The sequence below is a fragment of the Monodon monoceros genome, unplaced genomic scaffold (genome assembly GCF_005190385.1).
Source record: "Monodon monoceros isolate NGI ecotype Baffin Bay Population unplaced genomic scaffold, NGI_Narwhal_1 Super_Scaffold_11, whole genome shotgun sequence".
In the NCBI taxonomy this organism is placed as follows: domain Eukaryota; kingdom Metazoa; phylum Chordata; class Mammalia; order Artiodactyla; family Monodontidae; genus Monodon; species Monodon monoceros.
The window spans coordinates 41,400,775-41,428,422 of NW_021703767.1; the positions used below are offsets into that span (position 1 = coordinate 41,400,775).

General features: G+C 36.1%; 1 protein-coding gene and 1 non-coding gene across 4 annotated transcripts in view; one reads left to right on the forward strand and one right to left on the reverse strand.

Moving 5' to 3' along the window:
• Positions 1–6,738: 6,738 nt before the first annotated feature.
• Positions 6,739–6,888, reverse strand: LOC114891425. Its single transcript, XR_003792525.1, has one exon. It is a non-coding gene; the product is annotated as a small nucleolar RNA SNORA62/SNORA6 family (small nucleolar RNA).
• Positions 6,889–9,429: 2,541 nt separating this feature from the next.
• Positions 9,430–27,648, forward strand: part of EPHA3 (EPH receptor A3) — a 364,171-nt gene continuing 345,952 nt past the window's right edge. Inside the window, exon 1 of one of the 3 annotated variants that reach the window (XM_029214327.1) lies at positions 9,430–9,645. In XM_029214327.1, the coding sequence (XP_029070160.1) occupies positions 9,558–9,645 (88 nt within the window). In that variant the 5' untranslated portion in view covers positions 9,430–9,557. The remainder of the gene's footprint in view (positions 9,646–27,648) is intronic. The other 2 variants (XM_029214330.1, XM_029214328.1) reach the window with 2 other exon arrangements.

Consider the following 27,648-nt stretch of genomic DNA (forward strand, 5'->3'; position numbering starts at 1 on the left):
TGGAGCTCTGCCATATAAAATATTGTCAGATCTGCAAAGACATTGCCTAGGCACTTGTCAGAGTTGCAGAATTTCAGGCCCTGTCCTGGATTTACTAGATCATTTGAACTAAGATTTTATAAGTCTGCATTTGAACAAGCTCCCCCAATGTCCTGCATAATAAAGATTGAGACCTCCTGCTCTAGAAAACACAATTGGCTAGTGTATTGACACAGTATTTCACGTGTGTGTGTGTGTATGTGAATGTTCTTAAGTATATAAGTGTATACGTGTGTGCAGATATGAGTATTTCTCAAAAACTGACTTAAAAGGACTGCGATACAGGTTCTGTTTCGGCCAAAACACTCCCTTCACTCCCCCACCACCTCCAGCCGCATATGCTCTTGCTCAGAGTTTGGGGATGTTTTCCTTAGATTTCAAGATGAACTCTTGGCTTGTTTTGACTGTCTTTTGGCAAGGGAAATGGAAGTCTAGGAAATAACGGCAGTAATAATATTTGTTTTTAAAAATGGAGAAATGTTCCAGAGGTAATAGTGAAAATGAGTATAAGAGTATGTTTTAGATAGCATTGGTTAGTTAACAAGCAAATCACATTTATGATCTATTTTTTGCTTTTCTTTTGATGACTTTATAACAATTGAATGAGCATTTTTCAATTAACTCAGGCATGCTAATTTTTATATTGATTGCATAAACTTGCACGTTCAAATCCAAGATATATTAATTCAGTGGATATCAGTTCAAGCATAGCAAATTAATTTGTGCAACCTACTGTGACTATTTTCAAATCCAAAATCCAGTAATTGTTCCAAAAATCACAGCTCTTCAAGACGTTTTCTTGGATTATTCTGTTCTTCTAATCACCCTCAAACACTTCAGTAACAGAAGATTTCCTGCATATTTTCTCCTAGAAAATTTTTTTCTAATATTTTCTTTGTATAATGTAAGATATTTCCTGTTGTTGCCTTTGACTGTGTTGAACATAATGAAGTCGCTAATGTTTTAGACTTTCTCTATCTGTAAAATGATAGGCTCCAAAGAGTTTTGCAGCTCTAAATATGATTTTTCTGAGAGGGGATTCCCAGTCCTGTGGTCTTTCCATTAACTGGAAAAAACATTTTTGTTTTTAATTTTCACCAAACTCTACCTTTTTTTTTTTTTTTTCTTTTGGTTGACTGTTCCCTTCCTGAAATTTTCAGTTCTTTTGTCATCTCCAACTCACTCTCTCTTTACCTTTCTTTTATGATATTTATTGCTACTCATTGAATTCTGATAATTATACATCCTCCATCTGCCTTTTGAACATTTTATTTAACAGGATTGAATTTTCTCTCACTGTTTATGATCCATCTGGACAACTTCATCTACTGCAGTGGCTTAAGCTACTACCAATCTACTAATGACTGTTCAATTTGCAGTCTCTAATCTGTCTTCCCTTCTAGGCATTTACATCTAACTTTTGGCTTAAATATATCTACATGTGCATCTCACCATGTCCTGAGCAGAAGTGGTTATTTCCCCACCTTTTCTTCCTATCCCAAATTTAATCCCCTAAACTCCTTTGTCAATTAATTGTATCACTAGTCAGCTAAACACAGGAGAGATAAAACTTATAGTCCTCTTCCATTTTGTAATACTGTCACTACACCTTGCTTTCCCCTTTTCTAGGCTTGCCTTCTCTAAGCTAACCTTCTTGAAAGGGTAATACATTTACTGTTTTTACTTCCTCACTTTCTATTTACTCTTTTATCTGAATCCTACTTGCAAACCAATTACCCCACCAAAACTGCTACCACAAAAGTCATTAAAACCTTCAGTTGTCAAACCCAATTGTCACTTTTCAGTCAATATCTTATTGGATATTTTTGTTGAATGCATTTTTGACCATCAGCTGTTTGTGAAACCCTTAAAAAGTTGGCTTCCAGTAGGCTAATCCCTTCTAGTTCTTTGCTCTTCTCTGTTTCTGCCTGTCTTAAATACAGGCTTACCTCATTTCATTGAACTTAGCTTTATTGTGCTTCGTAGACATCGTGTTTTTTACAAATTGAAGGTTTATGGCAACACTGCGTCAAGCAAGTCTGTCGGTGCCATTTTTCTAACAGCATATGCTCTCTTCTTGTTGCTGTGTCATTTTGGTAATTCTCAAAATATTTCAAACTTTTTCATTACTATTTGTTGTGGAGATCTCTGATCAGTGACCTTTGATGTTACTAATTAATTAATTAATTGTTTTTAAATTAAAGTACTTTTTTTTTTAGACATTGCTATAACATGATTAATAGACTACAGTATAGTGTAAACATAACTTTTATATGCACTGGGAAACGAAAAAATTTGCGTGACTTTCTTTATTGTCATAGTTGCTTTACTGTGGTGGTCTGGAACCAGCCTGTAGTGTCTCTGAGGTCTGTATATGCTCGGGTTTCATTCTTGGCCAACTGATCTTTCTGCCAACACTTTGCTTACATGAATGAACCTACTTATTTTTTCATACTAATTACAGTGGTCCCTCCCTCAGCATCCTTCAGGGATTCTTCTAGAACCTCCTTGAATACCAAAATATGTGAATGCTCAAGTCCCTTACATAAAATGAGAAGCACAATCAATACAGTCAGCCCTCCATAGTATGGGGTTCAGCATCTGCGGAACAGAGGGTCACCTGTATTTGCAGAGGAAATCATTTCCAAAGGAACAATTCCAGTCAAAGTCTTTGTCTCCTAATAGTTCATCTACTCTTGACTTTCCCTCAGGTCACTTCATCTGTATAAACCTAAAATAGAAATTTTGTGTTATGCCCATTCTCTATTCTCAAATCTCTCTTGCAGTCCTGACTACCTCCTCACTCAAGCCACAGATTGAAAGGCCTCCTCGACATATCCAGCTACCTCATGGCTCATAATCAATCTATGAAGTTGTTTGCCAATTCCACCCAGTTACATTTGTGTGATTTGTAGTTCTACCATCACTGCTCAGTATGAGACCCTCTAGATCTCTTTTCTAGATGAAGATTAAAAAAAGTATTGAATGATTTTAATGTGTCAAGCACTAAGCTTACACTTTATCTGTACCACCCCAAATCTCATATAATCCTTACAACATCCCTATGAGATAGGACCTATTATTATTAGAATTTTACTAAGAGTAACAGAGCCAGGGCAGTCTGGTTCAAGAGCCCCACTTGTACCTCTGCATGATGTTGGCTATTCTATTGTGAAGGGATCCTAATTGGTCTCTTGGCTCCTAATTGGTGTTTTTGCTTCCGTTTTACCCTCCCCACTTAACTATGTCAAAATGATCTTTTTAAAATGCTAATTGAACATGTCTCTCTTCTGCCTCACATCACTCTCAAGTCCGGGCTCCTTAGAACAGCTCACAGAATTCACTATAACCTTGCTTCTCCCTAACCCTCCTGTCTCCTCTTACCCATACCCCTTGACGCTGCCTCCAAATCCATGTGCTAGTAATAGAGGTATATGTTATTTCCTCCTAAAAGCATGCTTTTCATGTTTAATCTCTCTCCTCTGAACTCTGTTCTTTAAAACACATCTTTCCAGGTACCACTCAATTGCCGTCTATTCAAAGGAATTTCCCTTTAATTCCTAACTTGAGATACCCCCACCCCTCCACCTTGTACTATGAAAATACTCTACATGCACCTCTATCTACCACTTGCATAATTTCTTACTGTGATTCTGAATTATTTTAAAGGGCCCTCGTATTCATGTTTTTGACCTTAGTGTCTAGCACATGATTAAGCACATGTTAGGCACTAACTTTCTGTTGAACTGAACAATGAGGGGAATTAAATACTGCAAATGTCTTAGTCATCTCCCTCTTCCTCAGCCCCCCAAACCCATTTTTTTTCCTTTGGGGTATACAGTTTGTTTCACCACAAACGTGTGTTTTAATTTCATCGTGCATCTTCCTTCTTTCCGTCAGTTGGATTCTAGTTCAGTTCCTTATTACTTTAGTTATTTAAAAATGGCTTCAGGGCTTCCCTGGTGGCGCAGTGGTTGAGAGTCCGCCTGCCGATGCAAGGGACACGGGTTCGCGCCCCGGTCCAGGAAGATCCCACATGCTGCGGAGCGGCTAGGCCTGTGAGCCATGGCCGCTGAGCCTACACGTCCAGAGCCTGTGCCCCACAACGGGAGAGGTCACAACAGTGAGAGGCCCGCATACCGCAAATTCAATGCAATCCCTATCAAACTACCACTGGCATTTTTCACAGAACTAGAACAAAAAAATTCACAATTTGTATAGAAACACAAAAGACCCCGAATAGCTGAAGCAATCTTGAGAACGAAAAACGGAGCTGGAGGAATCAGGCTCCCTGACTTCAGACTGTACTACAAAGCTACAGTAATCAAGACAGTATGGTACTGGCACAAAAACAGAAAGATAGATCAATGGAACAAGATAGAAAGCCCAGAGATAAGCCCACGCACATATGGTCACCTTATCTTTGATAAAGGAGGCAGGAATGTACAGTGGAGAAAGGACAGCCTCTTCAATAAGTGACGCTGGGAAAACTGGACAGGTACATGTAAAAGTATGAGATTAGATCACTCCCTCACACCATAAACAAAAATAAGCTCAAAATGGATTAAAGACCTAAATGTAAGGCCAGAAACTATCAAACTCTTAGAGGAAAACATAGGCAGAACACTCTATGACATAAATCACAGCAAGATCCTTTTTGACCCACCTCCTAGAGAAATGGAAATAAAACCAAAAATAAACAAATGGGACCTAATGAAATTTCAAAGCTTTTGCACAGCAAAGGAAACCATAAACAAGACCAAAAGACAACCCTCAGAATGGGAGAAAATATTTTCAGATGAAGCAACTGACAAAGGATTAATCTCCAAAATTTATAAGCAGCTCATGCAGCTCAATAACAAAAAAACAACCCAATCCAAAAATGGGCAGAAGACCTAAATAGACATTTCTCCAAAGAAGATATACAGACTGCCAACAAACACATGAAAGAATGCTCAACATCATTAATCATTAGAGAAACGCAAATCAAAAGTACAATGAGATATCATCTCACACCAGTCAGAATGGCCATCATCAAAAAATCTAGAAACAATAAATGCTGGAGAGGGTGTGGAGAAAAGGGAACCCTCTTGCACTGCTGGTGGGAATGTGAATTGGTACAGCCACTATGGAGAACAGTATGGAGGTTCCTTAAAAAACTACAAATATAACTACCATATGACCCAGCAATTCCACTACTGGGCATATACCCTGAGAAAACCATAATTCAAAAAGAGTCATGTACCAAAGTGTTCATTGCAGCTCTATTTACAATAGCCCAGAGATGGAAACAACCTAAGTGTCCATCATCAGATGAATGGATAAAGAAGCTGTGGCACATACATGCAATGGAATATTACTCAGCCATAAAAAGAAACGAAATTGAGCTATTTGTAATGAGGTGGATAGACCTAGAGTCTGTCATACAGAGTGACGTAAGTCAGAAAGAGAAAGACAAATACTGTATGCTAACACATATATATGGAATTTAAGAAAAAAAAATGTCATGAAGAACCTAGGGGTAAGACAGGAATAAAGACACAGACCTACTAGAGAATGGACTTCAGGATATGGGGAGCGGGAAGGGTAAGCTGTGACAAAGCGAGAGAGAGTCATGGACATATATACACTACCAAACGTAAGGTAGATAGCTAGTGGGAAGCAGCCACAATGCACAGGGAGATCAGCTTGATGCTTTGTGACTGCCTGGAGGGGTGGGATAGGGAGGATGGGAGGGAGGGAGACGCAAGAGGGAAGAGATATGGGAACAAATGTATATGTATAACTGATTCACTTTGTTATAAAGCTGAGACTAACACACCATTGTAAAGCAATTATACTCCAATAAAGATGTAAAAATAAAATAAAAGAGGCCACAGCATCTTAGTAAAAAAAAAAAAAAGGCATCAAATCTCACCATTCTGCCTCTGATTTTCCCTCCTTCACGTTCAGCAGTGGTTCTCAAATGTCAGGGATCAAAAGGATTACCTGAAGAGCTTGTCAAGTTGCAAGTTCTTGGGTCCCAACCTCAGAGATTCGGATACCATGAGCCTGTGGTGGGCAGAAGGGATGTACACTTTTATTTTTATTTTTTTAGAAACTTTATTTTCCGTTAACCTATTTCCATTTTAGAAGTTTGTGGAAGAACAGATTAAGACCATTCAGTAGTTGTTCCTACCCACTCAGGGGCCCGAGCAGTGGGAGCTGCAGGCCGTTCTTCAATGGCGGGCTGAGCACTCCAGTCAGTGGGGAACTGCTGAAGAGGCACAGAGGGCACCTGCACACCTTCGGACCAGTCCGTCACCTCAGGCTGAGTAGCAGTGAACTCAGAAGCTGGAGGGTTTCATTCACCCTGAAATTCCTCCTTGGTCACAGCTTTCTCAGCTGCCGCCTGCTCTTCCTTTTCAGTCTCTTCAGGATCTCTGTAGAAGTAGAGATCACGCATGACCTCCCATGGGTGTTCACGGGAGATGGTGCCACACATGCGCAGAACTTCCCGGGCAAGCATCCACCACATCAGACCCACTGAGTGAGCTCCCTTTTTAGGATCTTACAACAGGATACATCAAGCTAGTCTGAAAACAGAAATGCCTGCGAGGTCCTAAGTGAGAAATAAAGGAGAAAAACAGAAGAAAACACAGGCCATTTTAAAAATGTTTTTTCATCTCTCCTTAAAGCTTTCATACATTAAAATCATACATTTGTAGCAAGTATTACTATCAAACTCCACTCATTGGGCCAGAGACCCTTGTGGTGTTAGCGAAAAACTTGCCCCTCAGGTAGCACATTACCTACACTTGTGAGTTCATCGGCCAGTGGCCTCAACTCCAAGCTCTAACAATGTGCAGGGGATGTGCACTTTTAATAAGTATTCCAGGTACTTCAATAGCAGGTAGGCCCTGTACAACAGGTGGAGATGCTCAATACTATCAGTAATTTTTTTTTTTCCGAAAACCCAGATATGATCAAGTTCTTACTTGCTGAAACGCTTTTTATGTCCCTTTTTCATCTAGAATATATTGTAAAATCACTGACATGTGGCATAGAAATGTCTGCAGTTTCCAATCTGCCTTTCAAAGAACATCTCCTACCACTCTGTTCCCCCACCTCTTCTCTTTCCTGTATCCTAGCCCTTTTGGCATCACATATGCTCTTTGCTCTATACGTGTCAGATGCTTTCTTTTGCCCTGACTTGGAAACTATTATGATTTTGTTTATGTTCCATCTGCTTGCCTGCAGTGCCTTCCAAACCATTCTCCAATTAGCAAATTCTTACTCATCCTTCAAACTACAGCTCAGTTATTACTTTTTTGATGAGGCTTTCCCTGAATTGGCTGCCCACACCTCTATCCCTCCTACTACTACTTTGGCTAAATTCCTTGCACCCCTCTGTTTGCTGACATCATTCTTTTTCACATCTATTCAAAATGGCATTCAGATTATGGAAACTTCTTGTTATCCAATGTCTCTTGAGCTAGAGAGTCTATAATTGAGAGATCCTATATTATTTACTTTCTATTCCCAGGCCAGGAATTGCTTTTTACTTATTTTCACACTATTGTAGCTTCTTTCAAACATGAATGCCTCTTTCCACAGTGATAAGCAGTTTAAGCATGAAAAGAGAAGTAGTGTATGGGGAAGCCAGTATACGTGGATATCAGCACAATGCCATGTTTTTCCAAAATTTTTTTAAATTGCCACTTCCAAATAAGGCTTTATTTTCTTTCAAGTTTCAGAAAAATTTTATCTAAACCTAGAACAATGGAAAGAATAAAATTGTGTTGGAACTTTAAAAAGTGCCAGAGTCACCACTATCTGAATCTTCTGTTCAGTACCTGTCATTATTTTCAATTCTGACAGACTTGGCACTTGAAGGGGGTTCTACAGCCTCCGGTGACATAATGTGGGAAGAAGTTAGAGATACAAAGTAACAAGGCACACACACAAAAAGTTAGCAGTCACTCTTTTTTCCTGGCTTCCTCTACCGCCCCCACCCCCAACCGTTGATCCCAGCAGACAAACTAGTATCAGAAGCCACTTATTTAAATTCATGTGAAAATCGTGTTCTCTCATTAAAAACATAGTGTTTGTAAAAAGAATACTTATTAGCAAGGCCTTTCAAATCCTTATTTAGATTCCACAACTTAAAGCTCTAAAATTGATCACTGATCTTACAGCTGTCAACTTACCTTTACTTTCCAGAGTTGTGCAAGGAATGTAAGAGTCTTGTTTTCTGTTTAGAATAGGAAGAGATTGATGAGCGGGAGGATATTTGAGTGATCATTTTCTGGGGAATATTTTAAAGATACGCAAGAATAGTTCTCAAAATAGAAATGACAAAATTATTTGGCTGAAATAGATTGCAATTATGTTGTCCAACAGGGGAACTGGAAAAAAGAGAAACCATTTATAACCATGGAGTAAAGTAAGTGAGAAAGTGTAAGGACACTATTATTTAGTCTTTGGATTTGGAATGCTAAAGAACAGCTTCCAACTATTATCAGATTGGAAGTGGCTGGAAAGCTAAATGGGAAGCTGTGAATAATGCATTGTTTATCTCACAGAACTCAGAGATCCGAATGCTAGATAGTGAAGGAGGGAGGGTAGTGGTGTGCTGTCAAGAACTTCAGGCTTGACTTCTATTACTCTTATTTATACCCACAGCATAGAACAAGGGATGCGTGCTGACCTGCAGCTATTCCTAGGGCTGGGTTTGCTCACTTCCTTAGGATGCTGAAGGTTACTTCCTAGTTTGGAAAACCAAAGTGCACTTTATGCACACGGAAATCCTGTGCCAAATCTCTTTAAAAAGTCCTGACACCACTTGGTGTAGAACTGAAGAGACTTTCTGATCTGGGGTGCGTATTAGTGTCTTTCTGCGCCAGAAAGAGTTATGCGAAGAGTTATCCCATTGAACACAGTGAAGGAATAATCCCAATTTTCCTTTGAATACAATCAACAATCTTTTCTTTTAAATGAAGGGCTCCTGTTCTTTTAATAACAAACATTTCTCTGGCATTTCAGTTTCTTTTCCATTCACTTTGCCCTATGACACTCTAGCAGGGTTTCTGGTTTCTTCGGGGGATTAACCTACAAGAGCATGTACTGCAAACAATGAAATAGCTGCTTTCCATTGTATAAGGAGGGGGTGTTTTTCTCTCCCCACCAGTACTCTCCACCACCGCACCATCATAACTTCGGGATTTCCTGCGCCTTTGGTGACGCCCGCGACCCCCACCCCCTTCCTCCCCAGCTCGGTGCTTCAGAGCTGTCTGCGAGGCCGCGCGCGCTGTCCTGTTCTTCTTCAGCGCTCGCTTCCGACGGCACTAGGACCCAGGGATGTCCCTGAGCGAGGTTCGAGGAAAGGCAGCCAGACTCCTCCTTATCTCCAGTGTCAAACTTGACATCAGCCTGCGAGCGGAGCATGGTAACTTCTCCAGCAATCAGAGCGCTCCCCCTCACATCAGTGGCATGCTTCATGGAGATATGCTCCTCTCACTGCCCTCTGCACCAGCAACATGGATTGTCACCTCTCCATCTTCCTCCTTCTCAGCTGCTCTGTTCTCAGTTGCTTCGGGGAACTGATTCTCCAACCTTCCAATGAAGGTAAGCCAGGTACAGCGACGCGCACAGCCCTGCCCGGCGGGGCTAAAGCTCTTCCATGCACGTTCTCACCGAAGCCTTCTCAGGTCGTCGAGGTCCCTCCGAATAAAGCAGTTTGCTCTCAGAGTAAACGAAAGAGGTGCTTTTATTTTCGGCTGTCTTCTAAAACACTCTAAGAGATAATTTTGGATTGCCTAAACCTAAAATGTGTTTTAAATCTGATACCAATTCAAGCAATTATCTTGTTTGCCAATTTTAAGCAGAAAGAAAGAAAAATCCTCCAGTTTTACAACCCGGTATGTTAATTGCCAAATAGTCATGGCAGTATTTTATTTCCTAATTATGACCATGTAGTACTCTGAGAAGTTTAAAAGAATATTCCACCCTTCTCTCTAGATTCTTTAGTATGTTTAAAGGTAATGACAGGTTGTTCCAACTTAGGATCATGGCATTTATGAGTGGGCTAAAGCGGAATCAGAGTTTGTTGAAGCGGAGATGTGTGTGTGTTTGTGTGTGTGTGTATTTATGTTGCAACTGCTGTATTGAAGTGATGTGTATCCCGCCAGGCGGTGGTTTGCTCTGTGGTACAGGTTCTAATTAGCAGCATATGCCACGTTAACATAAGTAATATTTGCAGGAATTACAATAAGCTGAGATTGGATTTTCTTTGTTTAAGGGCTTATATACGAATAGGAGAATGTATTTAATGAATAGTGAAAACTCCTGGGTAGGTGTAGTAAATAACTGAACAGCAAATTAAGAAAGAATGTTCATATGCAGCAAATGGTATTTCCTTAGTGCTGGGTTATTTATTTTCCTCCTAATGGGCATTCATCCCTTTTCAATGGATTAAAGTGCAAACCTAATATTAAGGACACCAATGTTTCCTATAAGATTTTATGCTTAATAGAGACATTGCCTTTTTCCTGTATACCTTTTATGATCTATTCCTAATGATTTGTGAATATAATCGCTAACTCTTAAGAAAAACTTTTCTGAATAATTGATTGCTTTCAAGCAACACTTACAACTTGGATTTCCTCTCAATCATTTTGAACTTATAACAATAATATTTAGCAATTTAGCAATACTGAGAAGTTGATGTGCAAATTCTACATTATATGTTATGTCACTAACTAAAAAATATATTGGCAAGCCAGTACCGTTGTATATTGTATATATTATTTTTTAAAAACACAAGTAAAAACTCAAAAATATTTAGAAACTTTTTAATTAAATATAAAAACTGCCTCTCATATTTGGTGACCTACTTTCACTGCTAATAGAGAAGTTTAATTTCATTCTTTCCTTAGTGACTGCTTTTATCAACTTGGCAGATTTCATTAAATTTTTTGTCTTTTTTTATTGGAAATTAAAAATTCTAAAATACAAGGATCAAGAAATTGTCTTACCTTCAAGTGACTTTTTTTTACAAATCAAATTAACATGTTTATTTGAAAGTAATGGTCAATCATTTTTTATGAATGAAAGGCAAGCCTAGTTATCTGTATAATGAGTAACATATAAGTATGTTAAAATTAGTGTTTATTCTTTTTGTTTCTTTGAAAATATTAAAGTATTGATAATAGCTAGAAAACAGTAATATTATTCCCATATTGCTATGATAAATTGTATTTCTCCAGATGGAATATTTATAAACTATTTAGATAATGGATTTTAGTGAATTAATAATGCACAGGGATATAGCGAGTCATTAATGAGAGTCATTATTTTTGTGCAAAACGTAACCTTTCAGTAAATTGCAAGAGAAGAAAAGGCCTTTTAAACTTATTGACACATATAAAATTAATTAATATTAATTTAATGAAATAGGAATTATCAAATGCAAATTGCTTTTAAGCCACACCTTATGTATATTTGGGTATATAATGAATATTATTATACAGGCAGGTACACATTGACAATATGTATATTAAAAGGTGAATATATTCAGAAAGCTGACATAATTACATTTAATTTGCTTGGACAAAAGTTTATCTATCCATTGTTTGTGGGATTATTCTTTCCAGATCACGTCCTATGGTAGTCTCCTTTCTCTTCTGAGGTCATGAAGGGAAGATTTGAAACAAAATGTAAAATGAATGATTTAACTTGGATAATATTTGAGTAAGATTTCAAATATTAATGCAATAGCTTGGGACATAGTAGTAGAGTTGAACAACATGAAAAGTGAAAAATCCAAGTATGTGCCAAGATTTCTGTGCAATTCTTCTAACAATGTTATTTGAATAAGAAGCAATGCTTATGAAAATTCATATATTGGGTAGAAGGAATAATGATAAAATGAATCTCATTAATAAAGGTTTCTAATATAAATTTTGAGAACTGAAATACAAAATACTAGGTTGTATTTAAAATATGTTAAAAATTATATTTCAATACTATAGAAAATTTACTAGAAATTTACTAGAATTTATTTTGCAATCTATTATGAAGATAGTCATGATAGAACTAAAAGAGAACAAAAACCTAACCACTGAGTTAATTGCTAGGAAATGTGCCATTGTGTGACTTATTTTTTAAATTTGAGAACTGATAATCAAATATCAATTTTGAAATGCCATGGGTCCATGATAAGAGAAAAATACTTAGAAAAAAAGTTTAGTATGAACTTTCCTTTTATTAATCCAGTTACAGATAACTTTCTAATATGCCTTCAAGAAAATGATTCCAGATGATACTTTCTATGACTGGCCTCTTTGATGATAATTATTTATAATTTTGATGGTTATTTAAATCAAGAATTGGCCTATATACTTATATAGAAACTTTACAAAAGCTGCAGGGAACTTTATTAAAATCTTACCAGGTCTGTTTACATGACACATCAAGAAAAGACTTCCATGGGAAATCAACTACTTTTCATGACAAAATAGGATTGTTACATTAGGTATTATTAGAAAAGTTTATATATTTGCTCCCTGTTGCCATCCCAGATGGATGATGATAATGTTAAATAAAAATAACTTTACAAAGCGGTTAAAACTTGATATAAAGTAAAGAATCAACTATTGTTTGTTTAATCTCTTTTAGCAGTGGATAAAGTAACCTCTTTAGACACTTTTCTACATTTGAAGCTTTCTGAGGCAGAATGCACTTCTTATTCATCAGTACATAATATACTAAATCATTTTTCTATCCAAAAGTGTTTGTAATTTAGATTAACATTTACCTATAGAGTTCTTTACACTGGAAATCAGTTTTCAAAATTAAAGTGAATAAAATTCAATCTTCATATATATACTACTTTTTTGGGGAGATTTTTATCGGAGTGGTAGGCACACTATATGAAATGTATTTCACTGAATGTAAGTCACTTAAGTACAAAAGGATACTATGTGATCGTTTAAAGCTCAAAAGTAAAACTTAGAGATGAACACTGTATGCTTCCCTTTGAATATTAGGCAAATGATGGAGACACTAAACATTTAAATAATAGATTTTTCCCTTTTTAAAAATCAGTATGACTTGGCATCATTTTCATGTATAAACACTTCCTCAAATAATAACACATTGTGGTTGAAATATTAATAGAGAACTAAGCTGTCATATCACCTTTATAGTTATTTTTTAAAGAGAGTTTACATTTGCTTTTAATAGCATTTTATCATTCTAGACTAAATAATTGAATGCATTATACATTTTTGTAATTTAATAGCTTTCTTAATGGCTCGCCCCTACTTCCCCCCAACAGTTATAACTTTGCTATTTGCCTGGAGGTAGGAGAAACCTTAATTTCACTATTTTATAACCCACAACAGTTAACACTTGACCTAGGTCATTAACAGGATTATCAGCAAATTTGTTTAAGCTTTTACTGACAACCTGAATTGCTACGATAATATTTTGATTGTGCCGGAAAGAAACTTCTTGCAACCTCTCAAAATCTATCATGAAATTAATTCATTCTGAATCTATATCTTCCTAGAGACTAATATTGATAATAATAATTCAAGTGGGGAAATGTCCACTTTGATACCCCATTCTCCTCACTCTTATGTTTTATATATCACGCCATTCTTGTCCTTGTTATAAATGAGCAATTAAAAACTCTTAAATAGTAAATATTCTTGCAATAACAATAGATTTATAAGTACAAACTAGCTTCATTGTAACTATGAACAGATTCAATTTTATACTTTCTTATTATTGGTGCTGTAGTTAATATGATTTTTCTACCCATTTTAAGATATAAAGTCAATTGAATATGTTTATAACTCAAAAGCAACTGGAACCATAAAAGGGAAACTACATATAACAAAACAACATTACCCCGTGTAAGACTATGGTGCATTTTATATAAAGTTGTCTTTCCCATGAAACACTAGTAATTGGGAGCTACAATGAAAAGTACGTAAAATGAATACAAACATTTTAAACAAAACGTTGTGTACAATCATAACGTAAAGGTATTTTTTTAACATTGTGTAGTAGATTTATGGAGTTTCATGTGCAGATTTTTATTACTTGAATATAATTATGGTTTACTCTTTGCTTTTATAAACAATTTTGTAGTTTCACCTTGACTCATAAGAAACTTATTATCTTTAAAGAAAAGACATAAGATTTTTTATCGTGTCTATATATTATCCACATTTTAATATTCAAATTTTGGTGTGTTCTTTAAGAGTCCTTCACTTTTAATAGTTTCTCAAAATAACTTTCTTTATGAAGATCCCTAAATGTCAAAATTGTTTCTGAAACTCTGGATTTTTTCTGAAATAAAATATATGCAATTTTTAAATATCAAATAATCAGTTACATATGCAAAGGATTTTTAGAGGCAAAACATATTTCCACAGTATATTTGATTTACTAACTTCAACACAAATGGAAACAGCAAGAACTGTTCTTGAGAGTTACATTCTCCAAGTCATAAAATCTTCAAGAAAATATTAATAAAACTTTCCACAAATCATCAAAACTCGATAAGTTCTTACAGACATTTACTTACTAGGAAATCTGTGATGTGGGTTACCTTTGATTTTAGTCATTTTCCAATGATTTTGTTTGGCATAAATACTAGATGGAAGGAGAAATATGTATTTCTTGGAAGAACACTGTTTTGCAAATCATTTTCTGTCAAGATCCTCAACTTTATTTTTTACACACTTGTCTTTAAAACTTTTAATAAATCTTGTTCTTTTAATTCCTGTTTGATAAAAGATTTAGAAAAATAGATGCAGGTGCCCCCTTTTTGATTCTGTTTTCAGAGATCTGGATTTTATCACCAGGGAGGGTCAGAGTAGGGCTTTTACCAAGTGCACAAGTAGCTTTCCACAGATTTTTCAAATAAAGGGGTGACTGGTGGTGTAAAACGTTCATTATATTATTCATCCAGGTATACTGAAAACCAGGCTTTGAAATTTATTTCTAAGAAATTTGAAAACCTTAATTCTTCTGTAATGACTTTAGAAATAAAAACATTCTTGGACGTTTATAAAATGCAAAGGATTCCAAGACACAAATCAATCTAGGCAGACACCCCTCCTGGAAATCAGGGTGTGGGCACATGTGCACCCCTTGATTTCACTCTCTGTGTCTGTTACCAGCTCCCTAAAATCAGGTAGTTCTTGGAATCTGGCAGAAGTTTTCCTCTTGGAAAAGTCTGAAAGTCAGCAAGTTTTAGTTTGCCTCCTACCAGCTTTCTGTGAAATTAAAAAAAAAAAAAAAGGTAGTGGATTACAAAGAGAAAAAACGTCTTTGCAAGAGAATAGAAAATAAAAAGTCGATTAGAAAGATGGAGAGGTAGAGAAATGCAAAGATTCTAAAACCAATGACAATATTTGTCTTTTGCTTAAAAGAAAAATATTTACCACGTCAAACATCTGGCTAATCAATTTTTAGTAGATCTCTAAAAACCTGCACACACACACACACACATACACACACACACACACACAAAAGGGTGTGTGTTTGGGGCGGGGTGCGGGTTTGGGGGGCGTTGCGTGCTTTTGTTTCTCCTCTCAAGTTTACACACTTTTGATTTTTCCTCTGAAGAAAATATTTTGTCGAGGAAAGTTTTGAGAGTGTAAGCCAAACCCCTTTGGAAGCCTGGGCGTATGCATGTGGAGGATGGATGGAATCAAAACCAGTTCAGCAGTAAAGCCTCCAACTTGGAGTGATGTTATTAAACTGCAAGCCCTGAGTGGGGAACCCCCTCCCTCTCTTCATTTTAAACCATGTCCTGCTGTTCCAGTCAAAGCAGAGGGTGAAAATCCACATAATCCAAACCAACATGGTGAAGTCAGAATAATAGGCGAGGAATGAGGGGGAAAACAAGTGGCAGCACTGTACAAATAAACTGTTGTGAATAACCTTAGCCATGAACTGGGGTGGCCACAGGAGGTATGATGGCGCTTCTCTTCCTTCGCATCACACCTCCCACATTTGATAATGCAATACTGATTAAATTCCAAAAGTGTGCCCTGAGAAATTTTAGCACGAAACAGAGCTTTACGGGGAATTCCAGGGATATGGCAACTGAGGGATGAGCAGGCGCCCTCGCGGCCACCACACCCACCACCAGGGCATCTCAACCTCAAACTCTCCGCCGCCGCCGGGACCAGGCTCATAGGTGCGGCGGGAAAACGGAGTCTACCAACAATTCACTACTTTTCACTCCTCATCGGATTCAAGATGGGATCAGAAAAGCCCATCTCCGGGTCCACGTCCTCCAGCTCAGTTCAGCCCTCGGGGTTCGGTGGTTCTTTGTGCGCGAGCGTCTCCGCGCCCGGCGGCCAAAGCGCGCTGCCCGGGCGCTGCGAGCCAGCACGGCCTCCCGCGGGCGGCGGGCGGCGAGCACGCGCGGAGCCCCTGAGGCGGCCGGCTTCTTGCCGGCGACCGGCGCCGGGCGCTCTGAGCCCGGGCGGAGGCTGGAGCCAGGGGAGCGCGAGGGCGCCAAGTTCGGCGGAAACTAGCGCCGGGCGTAGGCGGGGCGGGCGAGAGGCAAACGTGCGCCCTCTGCCTGCGACTACGGAGCTGCCGGCGCTCGGAGAGGTGGCGTCCTCCTCAGCACCTGGACTCTCCTTATCTGGGGAGAGCGCGAGCGGCTCGGACGCGCCAGGCAAGTCCCGACATTCACAACAGACTCTGACCCGAGGTCTCTGTCGCCCCCACCCTCAACTCTCCGCCTCCCCCCATAGCTGGCAGTCTTTGCAGCTTGGCGTCCATAGTTGGCGCGGTCTGCCTTCCTAAGTTCCGGTCCCGCGAGGTGACAGGTGCAGGAGAGGGACAGGGTTCTCCAGGGTTCACAGAACTCCCTGTAGAGTTGGGAAAGCGCCTCGTACCCGGCCCGCTCGGTTGGGACGAGCCTGAGACGTCCATTGTCCTGCTTGCTGCTGTGTTTCCCGACCCCTTTGCTGTTTCTTGAATTTTCAAAAGATATCTCTCTAGACGAAAATGAAGAACTTTTTTTTTTCAGTTTTCGTTAAGACCATCTACTGATGCAATCTGTTAGGTCCCTCGAGAGAGCTAAGGGGCGTGTTCTACAAACCCACTCCCCACCCCGTGCACAATCGAAAGTTGTCTGTTTTCCCTACAGCCCCATATTTGATTGGCACCATTTTTTAAATGAAAACAGGATTTTCCCTCTTCTGATTTTGGGAGTAAACCTGGAATGGGTCAGGAAGGGTTTCTGGGAGCGGCATTACCGAGGTAGGTTAGTAGTTGGTTGATGTTGATGTTTGTGTGGTCATCAAAACTTTAGTGTTTTTCATAAAAGAATTGTTGAATCCAGGGCATTCCAAGACTAAATATGGCTTCAGTGTCATGCCCAGTAATCAGATAACAATTACACAGAGTTCCACTGGCTGGAAAGATTTTTCCCTTACATTGTCATTGAGTACGTACTGTACCTCATTTAATCTTAAAGCCGCCCTAAAGTAGGTATTATGACATCTCCCATTTTACAACTGAGGAAACTAAGTAAACTCATCGTAATAAAGTAGTAACTGAGCCTGGCCCTCTCTTGTCTGTCTTCTGATTTTAACCTCATATGTTTTCTCCTGTACACAAATGCCTGTACATTAAGGAGGTCTCCTATTCACGAAAAGCTCTAGCTTCTCAACCTCAATCCTACTGACTATACTAATGTGTCTTGTTGACTCGCAAGAAAAATCTTAGAAGTACTCAGAGTATTTGTGTGAAAAATCAAACTTCAAAGTACTTTCAAAAAAGTACTTCAAAGAGTACTTTGAATCTGCAGTGTTTACCCTCATAAGGTATGATTATCTGCATAGGTTGGGGACTCACTAAGAATTAAAGAAAATTTGATGTGGACAGAGGAATAAAAGATGTGATCTGTGATGTGTTTTCTTCATACATTCTTACCTCTGTCTTCCTTTCCTGACCCTCAGACACTCCTTTCCTCACCCTGGAAAGATTATTGTCAAGAATTCCATACACAGAGATTGTGAGGCAATTATCAATATAACCTGGATGTGATTTTTTTTAGTTTTATATAATAAAAATGAAGTGTGAATTAACTATTGGAATTGTCATAAAGGTCAGTAATGGGTGGAAGTAGAACTTGGCCTAAAAAGTAGACTTTAATTTCTATGGAAACTTTCCCCTATTTAAAAGATAATTTATATATTACTTAAGATGAGAAAATAAATTATAAAGATTTATATCCTCTTTCATAAAAACACTTGTACTCTATTTAAGTGGAGGCATTGAGAAAAGATAGCTAAAACAGGGTTTTGAAAGGTAGCAAATTAAGTTGGGGGCAATTATATTTTTCTTGTGGGTGTTTCAGCACATATGTTTTGCATTAATTACTGCAATAAATTCTGTTAACCTGGCAAAGAGCAAAAATAGCATATTGATGACATCAGGCTTTCAAATCAGAAAGCTGCTTTCAGTACCTTGCTTTCTTCTCTGCAACATGAGAAAAAAAGTTTTCAAACGTGTTATCATTTAGGTTCCCTATGAGTTTTCTAACCACTCAAGCTATTGGCACATTTTCCATGAGCAAAAGCAAAGGCTTAGCAACAAACTTTTGTTTTCTCACTTCTGATGGATTAGAATCAACAACTGTTTTCCCTACTATTTAATGTTCTAGTTCATATATGATTTTGCAGAGCTCTCTCAAATCAAGAAAATGTAATGTGACTTCAAAGTCTCCAAACTGAGTTGCCTCTTGTTTTAAGACAAAAATTCTTGACAGATTACGCAGTGGGGACTGGAGCAAGGGGAGAAGCCTGGGTTAATTTTATTGCTGATAAGTCTATTTAATCAATATGAAAATAGTTTCATCTTGAATTTTCTGTATATTCACTAAGGGGAGGTTAATTTATCGTCTTTAAAATAATAAAGGTAGATCAATAAACTCTGCAGGTCCAGTAAAAAAGTAACACCCATCCCCCCCGCCCCCTCCCTTGATAAAAAATGAGACTTTAAAATTTATTTTTTGCCAGTGATAAAGTTAATTAGTTTCTAATCAATATGAAATTTAGGCATTCCCTATCTATCTCAGGATGAGTACGGGAAACAGAGAACAGCTTGTTAGTAGTTAACATATGCTTTATTTCTTGATTTTAAAAAGTAATTTAGCAATAAATAAAATTCTATAGATTTTAGAAAGGTACTTTTTTATTGCATATGATAGCAATCTTCATACTGAGAAGTTAGTCTGGGAAGCTGATTTCCAGTCGCTTCCTTGTAGATTGTCTAAATAATCCTCTGGTTAAGCAGAACAACACTGAGGAAAAGTCTATGTGCAACACTGTGTGTGAGTGTGCGTATGTATGTGTGTGTATGTGCATGTGTGTGACCAACAGTATTGTCCCCTTATGTAACTGAACCATTCCCTTTAAATTTTCCTTTCCAAAGGTGATCCTTTGGAAACTCAAGTTTTACTACCCTAGCCCTAGTGAAAACATTAGAACTCTACATTTAATTTCAAAGGCATAAATTTTAAAAAAACATTAAAATGAATTAAGAAAACTGTTAAGAAAAAAATTAACTCATCTTTCATACTGCAATAATTTGGTTTATTTACCAAACAGTGCACACCTGAGAATTAGTTACTGGATTTTGGAAAAGAAGGTTATCAGCATGTTGAAAGGCCTTGAAGATAACAGCTTAGTTGGGACTACAAAATGAATACTTACATAAAAAAACTTTTAATATAGACGTGAAAGTCATAAAAAGTGCAATATGAATCTTTACAGAAGATTAGCTGCCTAAAACTGAGTCCCTGGAATATAAGGAAGATTTTTTTAAAAAGATAAAGTTAATAATAACAACAATAAATTAGTAAAAACAAAGAGAGAAGACTAAATGATTTGCCTAAATTCGTGTAATAGGGATAATTATAACCCAGATTTTTTTTACTGCATATATCTAGAAAACTTTATAAATAATTTGAATGAATGCATAATAAATACATATACAAGTAAAAAGCACTTTTGAAAGAACCAAACATTCAGAAATAGCTATTTTAATAAGCACATATCTAAGCTCAATGTAAATTCTGTGTGAACATATACACGCACACACATGTGTGTACTGGAAATGCACATGATTGAATATCAAAAAAGACCATCCCAAAACAGAAGCTTCTATAGGTGCTATTCATATTATGACTACACTACCAAGAAAAAACATTGAGATTTGTCTGAATTCTGCATTCTCTTGCAGTGGTAAATGAAGTTTCCTGACCACCACAGCACTAATTGTTTGATACTTTCCATTGACACTATGCTCCTAATATGAAAAGTAAAGGGCCAGAGTTTTGAATTAAAGTGATAAGCATGTGGCGCTTCACTGGATCCTTTGTGGGCCTTTATAAAGACCCATATTTATACATTGAAGTGTTTGTTTATATGTGTGTGTGTGTATGTCTGTAGACAACAGTCATGGTGTATGACATAAAGTCTAGATGTAGATATCCTCTAGAATATGATGAAGTCCAAGCTATATCCTGATTTTAATTTTCCAGAAATTTAAACCAATTTATTCTGCATTGGGCTTCTTTTAAAATTAAAAAAAAGTTTTGTGATATAAAAATGTCAAAAGAATGTTTTTATTTTTTTAATTTTATTTCTTTTTAACATCTTTATTGGAGTATAATTGCTTTACAATGGTGTGTTAGTTTCTGCTTTATAACAAAGTGAATCAGTTATACATATGTTCCCATATCTCTTCCCTCTTGCGTCTCCCTCGGTCCCACCCTCCCTATCCCACCCCTCTAGGTGGTCACAAAGCACCGAGCTGATCTCCCTGTGCTGTGCGTCTGCTTCCCACTAGCTATCTATTTTACGTTTGGTAGTGTATATATGTCCATGCCACTCTCTCACTTTGTCACAGCTTACCCTTCCCCCTCCCCATATCCTCAAGTCCATTCTCTAGTAGGTCTGTGTCTTTATTCCCATCTTGCCCCTAGGTTCTTCATGACCTTTTTTTTTTTTTCTTAGATTCCATATATATGCATTAGCATATGGTATTTGTTTTTCTCTTTCTGACTTCACTCTGTATGACAGACTCTAGGTCTATCCACCTCACTACAAATAACTCAATTTCATTTCTTTTTATGGCTGAGTAATATTCCATTGTATATATGTGCCACAGCTTCTTTATCCATTCATCTGATGATGGACACTTAGGTTGTTTCCATCTCCTGGCTATTGTAAATAGAGCTGCAATGAACATTGTGGAACATGTCTTGTTTTGAATTATGGTTTTCTCAGGGTATATGCCCAGTAGTGGGATTGCTGGGTCATATGGTAGTTCTATTTGTAGTTTTTTAAGGAACCTCCATACTGTTCTCCATAGTGGCTGTATCAATTTACATTCCCACCAACAGTGCAAGAGTGTTCTCTTTTCTCCACACCCTCTCCAGCATTTATTGTTTGTAGATTTTTTGATGATGGCCATTCTGACTGGTGTGAGATGATATCTCATTGTACTTTTGATTTGCGTTTCTCTAATGATTAATGATGTTGAGCATTCTTTCATGTGTTTGTTGGCAATCTGTATATCTTCCAAAGAATGTTTTTAAGTTGAAATTTAATTTCATCACTACACTTTTTGTTCCCTATGTCAAAATTTGAATCCTTATATCCAAGGGACTTCCAAGCACATTTTTATTTTGAAAATAACTACTATATTAGAATTGTTTTGTTAGCCATCTTCTACATTCTATTCCATTTTCATAGCCATTGTTCAAACCCTGACTAAACAGATAGCTTACATTTAGTAGTCAAAGGTTAATAATCAAGCGATATAATAAAAAGTATATACCAAGACAGCCTGAATTTATGGTGTGAAGGCAAAATATATGTGCTAATGCTTGAGTGCCTATTTGCCCTAATGATTATTTATATAATTTCAAATTGAAGGATATATTTTCATTTTTCACTTTTTAATCTGTCAAAAAAGTCCTTTCAAAATAGAAATAAACATTTTTTTCTGTTCTAGGACACTTTAAAAAGCTAAAATGTGTTGAAAAAGTACAATGTTTACATAATCATTAATGTTCTACTTTTAGTACCTTACATTTTGGGAAACACATTTCACTTGTCTAAATGATTCATAATATAGGTTGACAATGCACAGAAGCAAAGAGACCTGCTATTCTAGGGACCATTATCAAAGCTGAGGTTGTTAATGTAGTAAAAACTCATTGACAGTAGAACATCCCCACTCATTTATTTGAAAGAATTATTTTGTTATAAGAACACATTCCCAAGGGATATTTTAATAGCTGTTTTCTCCATAAGAGTATTAATATCAGAGTGACCTTCAGATTTCTCAGATTCAAAAGCAAAAAATAGAAAATTTTAACACTTTAGAAACAACACAGAGTTAACATTTACTAAAGTATCCAAGTTTCAAGTGGAATTTTGGTCTGTGTTTGTTATTTCCTTGAGCTGCTGTAGTCACGAGAACACAAGACATCTTACTGTAAGACTATGTTTTGATTCCAATGACTTCTTCCTGCTGTTGGCAAAGATTGAAATGCGGCAGCTAATTACAATTTCTTCTTTAATTAGGACCTGTCTGTATAGAAGTTAATATAAAATTATTGCCCAGGAAGAAAAGCTAATAAGAAAAAGTTGATAGTATACCACCTTGTCCAGAAATCTGCTTATATCCCATAAATAAGCCATTGATACCATGCAACAAGAGGGTTTTCACAGAAATGTCTAACACTACACATTTTTTAAAATTTTTACATAATTATTTTACTTGGTTATTTGATTGAGAAATTATCGTAAATTTATACTTCTATGACACAAAATGCCTGTAAAATTTAACATAGATTACAGGAAGTTTTATCTACCCACAATTAATAGATTTTAGTTGACTTCATTTATAGTTTAAAACATTTTTATAAGTTTTAGTCTGTGAAATACAATACTAATGATCTATTACAAAGATGTTTTAATTATGTTTAGTTAGAAATAAACATAAACAGGAAGTCTATAGGAACTGTTAACTAAGAATATATAATCCTAGTAGATAAAAGTTATGTTGAAATAGATAAGTACATTAATAAAACTGACTTCTCTAAATTTCTTCTCTGTGGCATACCTGGGTGTGTACAGTAAAAATGAAAAGCTGAGCTTTGGTGGACTCCTGTCAGCAAATACATCTTGATTTCTTGATTCCATGTTATGGTTGACCAGAGTACTATACAGAGAATTACAACACTGAGATCAAAATGTATTACTTCCTGTATTCTATTTGCGACATTCAAGTATAACTTAGGAGCAGATTAAAGGACTCTTCTGCTATCTGTAACCTAGAGCAAAGCTACTCTTTTCATCATAACAGAAAGTGGTGAAAATGATACAGATAAATAGTGTACAAGAAATGTGTCTGGGACAATTACAGTGATGGCACAAACAGGAAAGGAAATGTCATTATTTTTTAGTAAAAACAAGACAAAATCAAAGGATGGGTTTGTTTTCTGCTGTAGCGGTTTCATAGTTATTGGCACTTGGTTATAAAAGCACCTTGTAACTGAAGGTTTTACAAGAAAACATGTCTATTATTACAAGTCTGAAATTCTTTAGCCATTAAGCCCTACTTGTCACCTTGACATTTCTAAATGTTTTCTTAAATGCAACTATAGCATTACCACAAAGCATAGATATGTTATTAAATAATTGAAATGATCTTCCACTTCAGTAAGAAATTGTGGCATTTAATTTTAAAAATTATTTTCATACTATCTGTGTATTTGCAGCACTTAATCTAAAAGATGTGAATATTTGTTTAACTCTTAGTCTTTCTAAGTGGACAGATAGCCACTATGAATCAGAATTTTGAAATGCTCTTGAAAAATCTTGGTGTATTAATGATTCTTTAAATGTAAAACTCCAGAAATTTATACCTAAAGTTTTTAATCTGTCCTTACTAAATGAGAACATTTGTTGCAAAATCTTATTTTAATGACTGAGCCCTTTAAAAATTTTTAATGAATTCTTATTAGTAAGAAGGGAAGGTGGTATATAAATCCTTGGCACAGATAATTCTTTATGACGTTGTCAATGCCAGTGAGCAAAGAAGTAGACATTTGATTATCTCTTCATTATCATAGAGGGTAAGAAGGGAAGAGAGAAAAGACTCCTGAGCATCTTAAATCCATAATTCAGCCAAGTGGGAAAAGTGACAGTAAAGATCAGTGGCAGGAATGACAGCAAGGGTTCCTTCTTTACAGAAGCACTTACAACTAATATGAGCCAGTTTACCCTATACTTTGTTCTTATTCCTTTACTTCATTCTACGCCTTCTAATTCTCATCAGACACCACACATCATTTTGACCAGTAAATCTTGTGTTAGTGCTCACCTGAAAGCCAATTCAAGGAGACTGAGTGAGGATTCCCTTACTGTTTTCATGAATGTAAACCCCTTCACCTATTTATACCTTTTTTTCCATTTAAAAGCAGTGAGACTAGACAGAGTAAAGCATGTGAAAGACATCCAGAACCATATCCATCCAGACTCCCCACAATGATTTCTTTTGCCAAAAACTCCTATTTATATCTCAAGTGGAGTTCTAACACTTCAAAATGTGTCCAATTTAAATCACTTTTAGAAGTTAATATATGCTACATAGCTCTTTGAATAGAAAATATTCTGAAATTAATGAAATGACATATTTTCTGTTACAAACCAAAAATATTTGGAAATCAACCATTAGAATATGAAATCTGGTAAGAGACCCATTTATATCTTTGGCAAATAACTTAGCATGAGGCAGTCATTAAAGAATTAGTCTATTTATATATTCCCACCTACCCTTAAGAATAATTTCCTAATATTTTTGTTAAAATTCATAATTGTAAACTCAAAAATTTTAGCAATTAAAATAAATATTCCATGTTACAAAGTGTCATTAAAACTCAGACTACAATATGTTTGTACATCACAATTCTATCTGCCCTGGCATTTGAATAATGGCACTACTTGAAAGGCTATGATCAGGTCTACAGCGTTTTTGGGAGAGGAAAAGCATTAGTAACTAATGTTCTTGCCCATATCAGTGTGGGGTTTAAGATATTGCATTGCAAGGTTAGATTTAGTCAATGTACCCAGAGACATCACTCACAGCACGTTGACGTTCAAATTCCATTAACTTTTCTCTTCTTCTTATCTCAATTATGCTGCACTCAAGATTGCTATACAACAGATCACAGGAGCCTTGAGGTTTATATCCTGGCAAATTCCAGTCTAGTAACCATTGACTTTAAGTGGCTAGAATTCTTAGACTGTGTTGTTCTTATTTGGCTATAAACAAAAACACTTTATAAACCCCAAATAGGTGCTTTTAAAAAGTGTCTTAATGTCACTTTTCTTCTCTATTAGGCCATATATTGATGGTTGATTTTCAATACCATTCAGAAGAATTGTATTGGAACTGTTGTTAGATAATATTTTAAGTTTACAAGAACATTGAATCTGTATAGCATGTAATAACCTCAGGTGGCTTTAACTAAATTTATATTATTTGATCATCACGGCAACATTGTGAGATAACCAGTGCAGACCTAATAATGTTTGATAGACAAGAGGATCAGAATCATGAGTAATGCTGCTAATTGTGTGTTCCCTCATTCATGCTAAATGGAGTGCACTAAAAATTCAATTTCTGAGTAAATGAAATAAATTTAATTAATCTCTTATACCAATTTTAATTGACAGTGCAATACAATTCTTTTTGGTTTAGCTTTTCTCCTTTGAGTTGAAACCAAATGTTGATGTGGTAAAGCCAGTCCTTTTCCCCTCATCATTATCATCAGAGAAAACTTAAGGGTATAGTTCTTTAGTTAACAACCTACGTTCCAATGAGTAATTTACTAAGTGGAGAAAATATTTATATCTTCCTTGCCTCAAACACTTTTTTCCTCTGGTTATTAATACTGAAATTAAATCAACCATTCATCTTAGCAGGTGGAATAACATATATTCATCATTTAGTACATATTCAATTATTACATACACACAAAAACATTGAATCATTTAAACCCCTGAAGGTATTACAAATGTGATCCAATGATTTATGAATACTGGCCCTGTAAATTCTACGATGCAAATCCTGTGTAAAACTCAGAGAAATCAACTGCTGAATGTGATAGAACCAACAACTGAGCTAGGTATGTCTATCAGAATAAATGTTGGTAACATACTTTAAAGGTGAGGATGTATTCTCATATTTTCAAAATTTCTTTAACATTATATAATCTGAAATGTTATCCGTAACATTAATTGGTAGAAGTTTTTTTAAAAATCATTTTCCAGAGATAATTTCAATATAATTAAGCATACTGTTAATTTCCAAACTGATATCCTGGGAAATAATTCCATTATGGAAATTACACTATGTAATCCATGCAGCAACTATCTTCTTCTTTTATCTAAATATAATTACTTCTCACTGGGATTAATTTATTGTGAGGGGAAAAAAGTTTAATCATTAAGGAATTCCAGTGTAATAGGTTAAGTTTATGTGGTTTTTTTCCTCTGAGAACTTTATCTTTTTATCTTAGTGATTAGGAATTTTTCTTATACTCACCTAGTATATTTATCATCTAACCAGCTAACCAAATATCTTCTTTTAAAAAGCAGTGCTTGAAAATTTAGAATTCTAACATCAATCAAATATAATTCTTTTTCTTAACATTTATATGATTAATGTTTCCTTTGTAAGAAAGTAATTGGGATGATTAAAGAAAGGGTGGTGCTTTTCATGCATCAGGAAGCCCTTTATTGACAACACATGGTCGTGTTGTGCTTTGCATGTATTAACATTATGTTTTGATTTGTGAATATATGGAACCCTTCAAAATGACTGTTATTATACTTATTGATTCACCTGCTCTGGTTCATGTTAATAATACCTGCATATTTTATGTAAACTTCTTCTACATCTTCCATTAATCAATCATGGGGTTGTTTTCTAACTTAGAAGAAGGATGTGGGAAAACTATAGTTTCCATTATTTAACAGATTGACAATCAACATGAGCCCTTTGTTATTAATTAAACTTAAAGTATCTTTTTATATTTTACTTTCCAGTCCATTTCAAATTAATACTCTCTGGGTTGAAAATAAATCATTTGCCTTTCTCTTTTAATAATATATTCAAAATGCAACTACATTCTTATTATATTTTATTATTCATCAGACTTTTTAATAACTAGCACAAAATTCTGAGTGAAATCATTAAAGTCTTTGGGTAACAATACCCTTTTTAAAGAAGTAAAGCTTTACAAAGTGCTATGCTACAATAATACATATTTTTGCTTTGGCTTCTCCTCAAATTGATAGCTAAGCATTTTGTTCATTACATAAGTACACAATTTATACAGTATTTATTACAGTATGTTTGGTTTTGGCCAGGGACAATATGAAGATGTCATATCAAAATATGTACAAAAAGAAATACGATTCATTATGGAAGCATACTTAACTAATTTATAGTGAAATCATGTCAATTTATTAAATTTAATGGTCTTTGCAGTTATTTTGA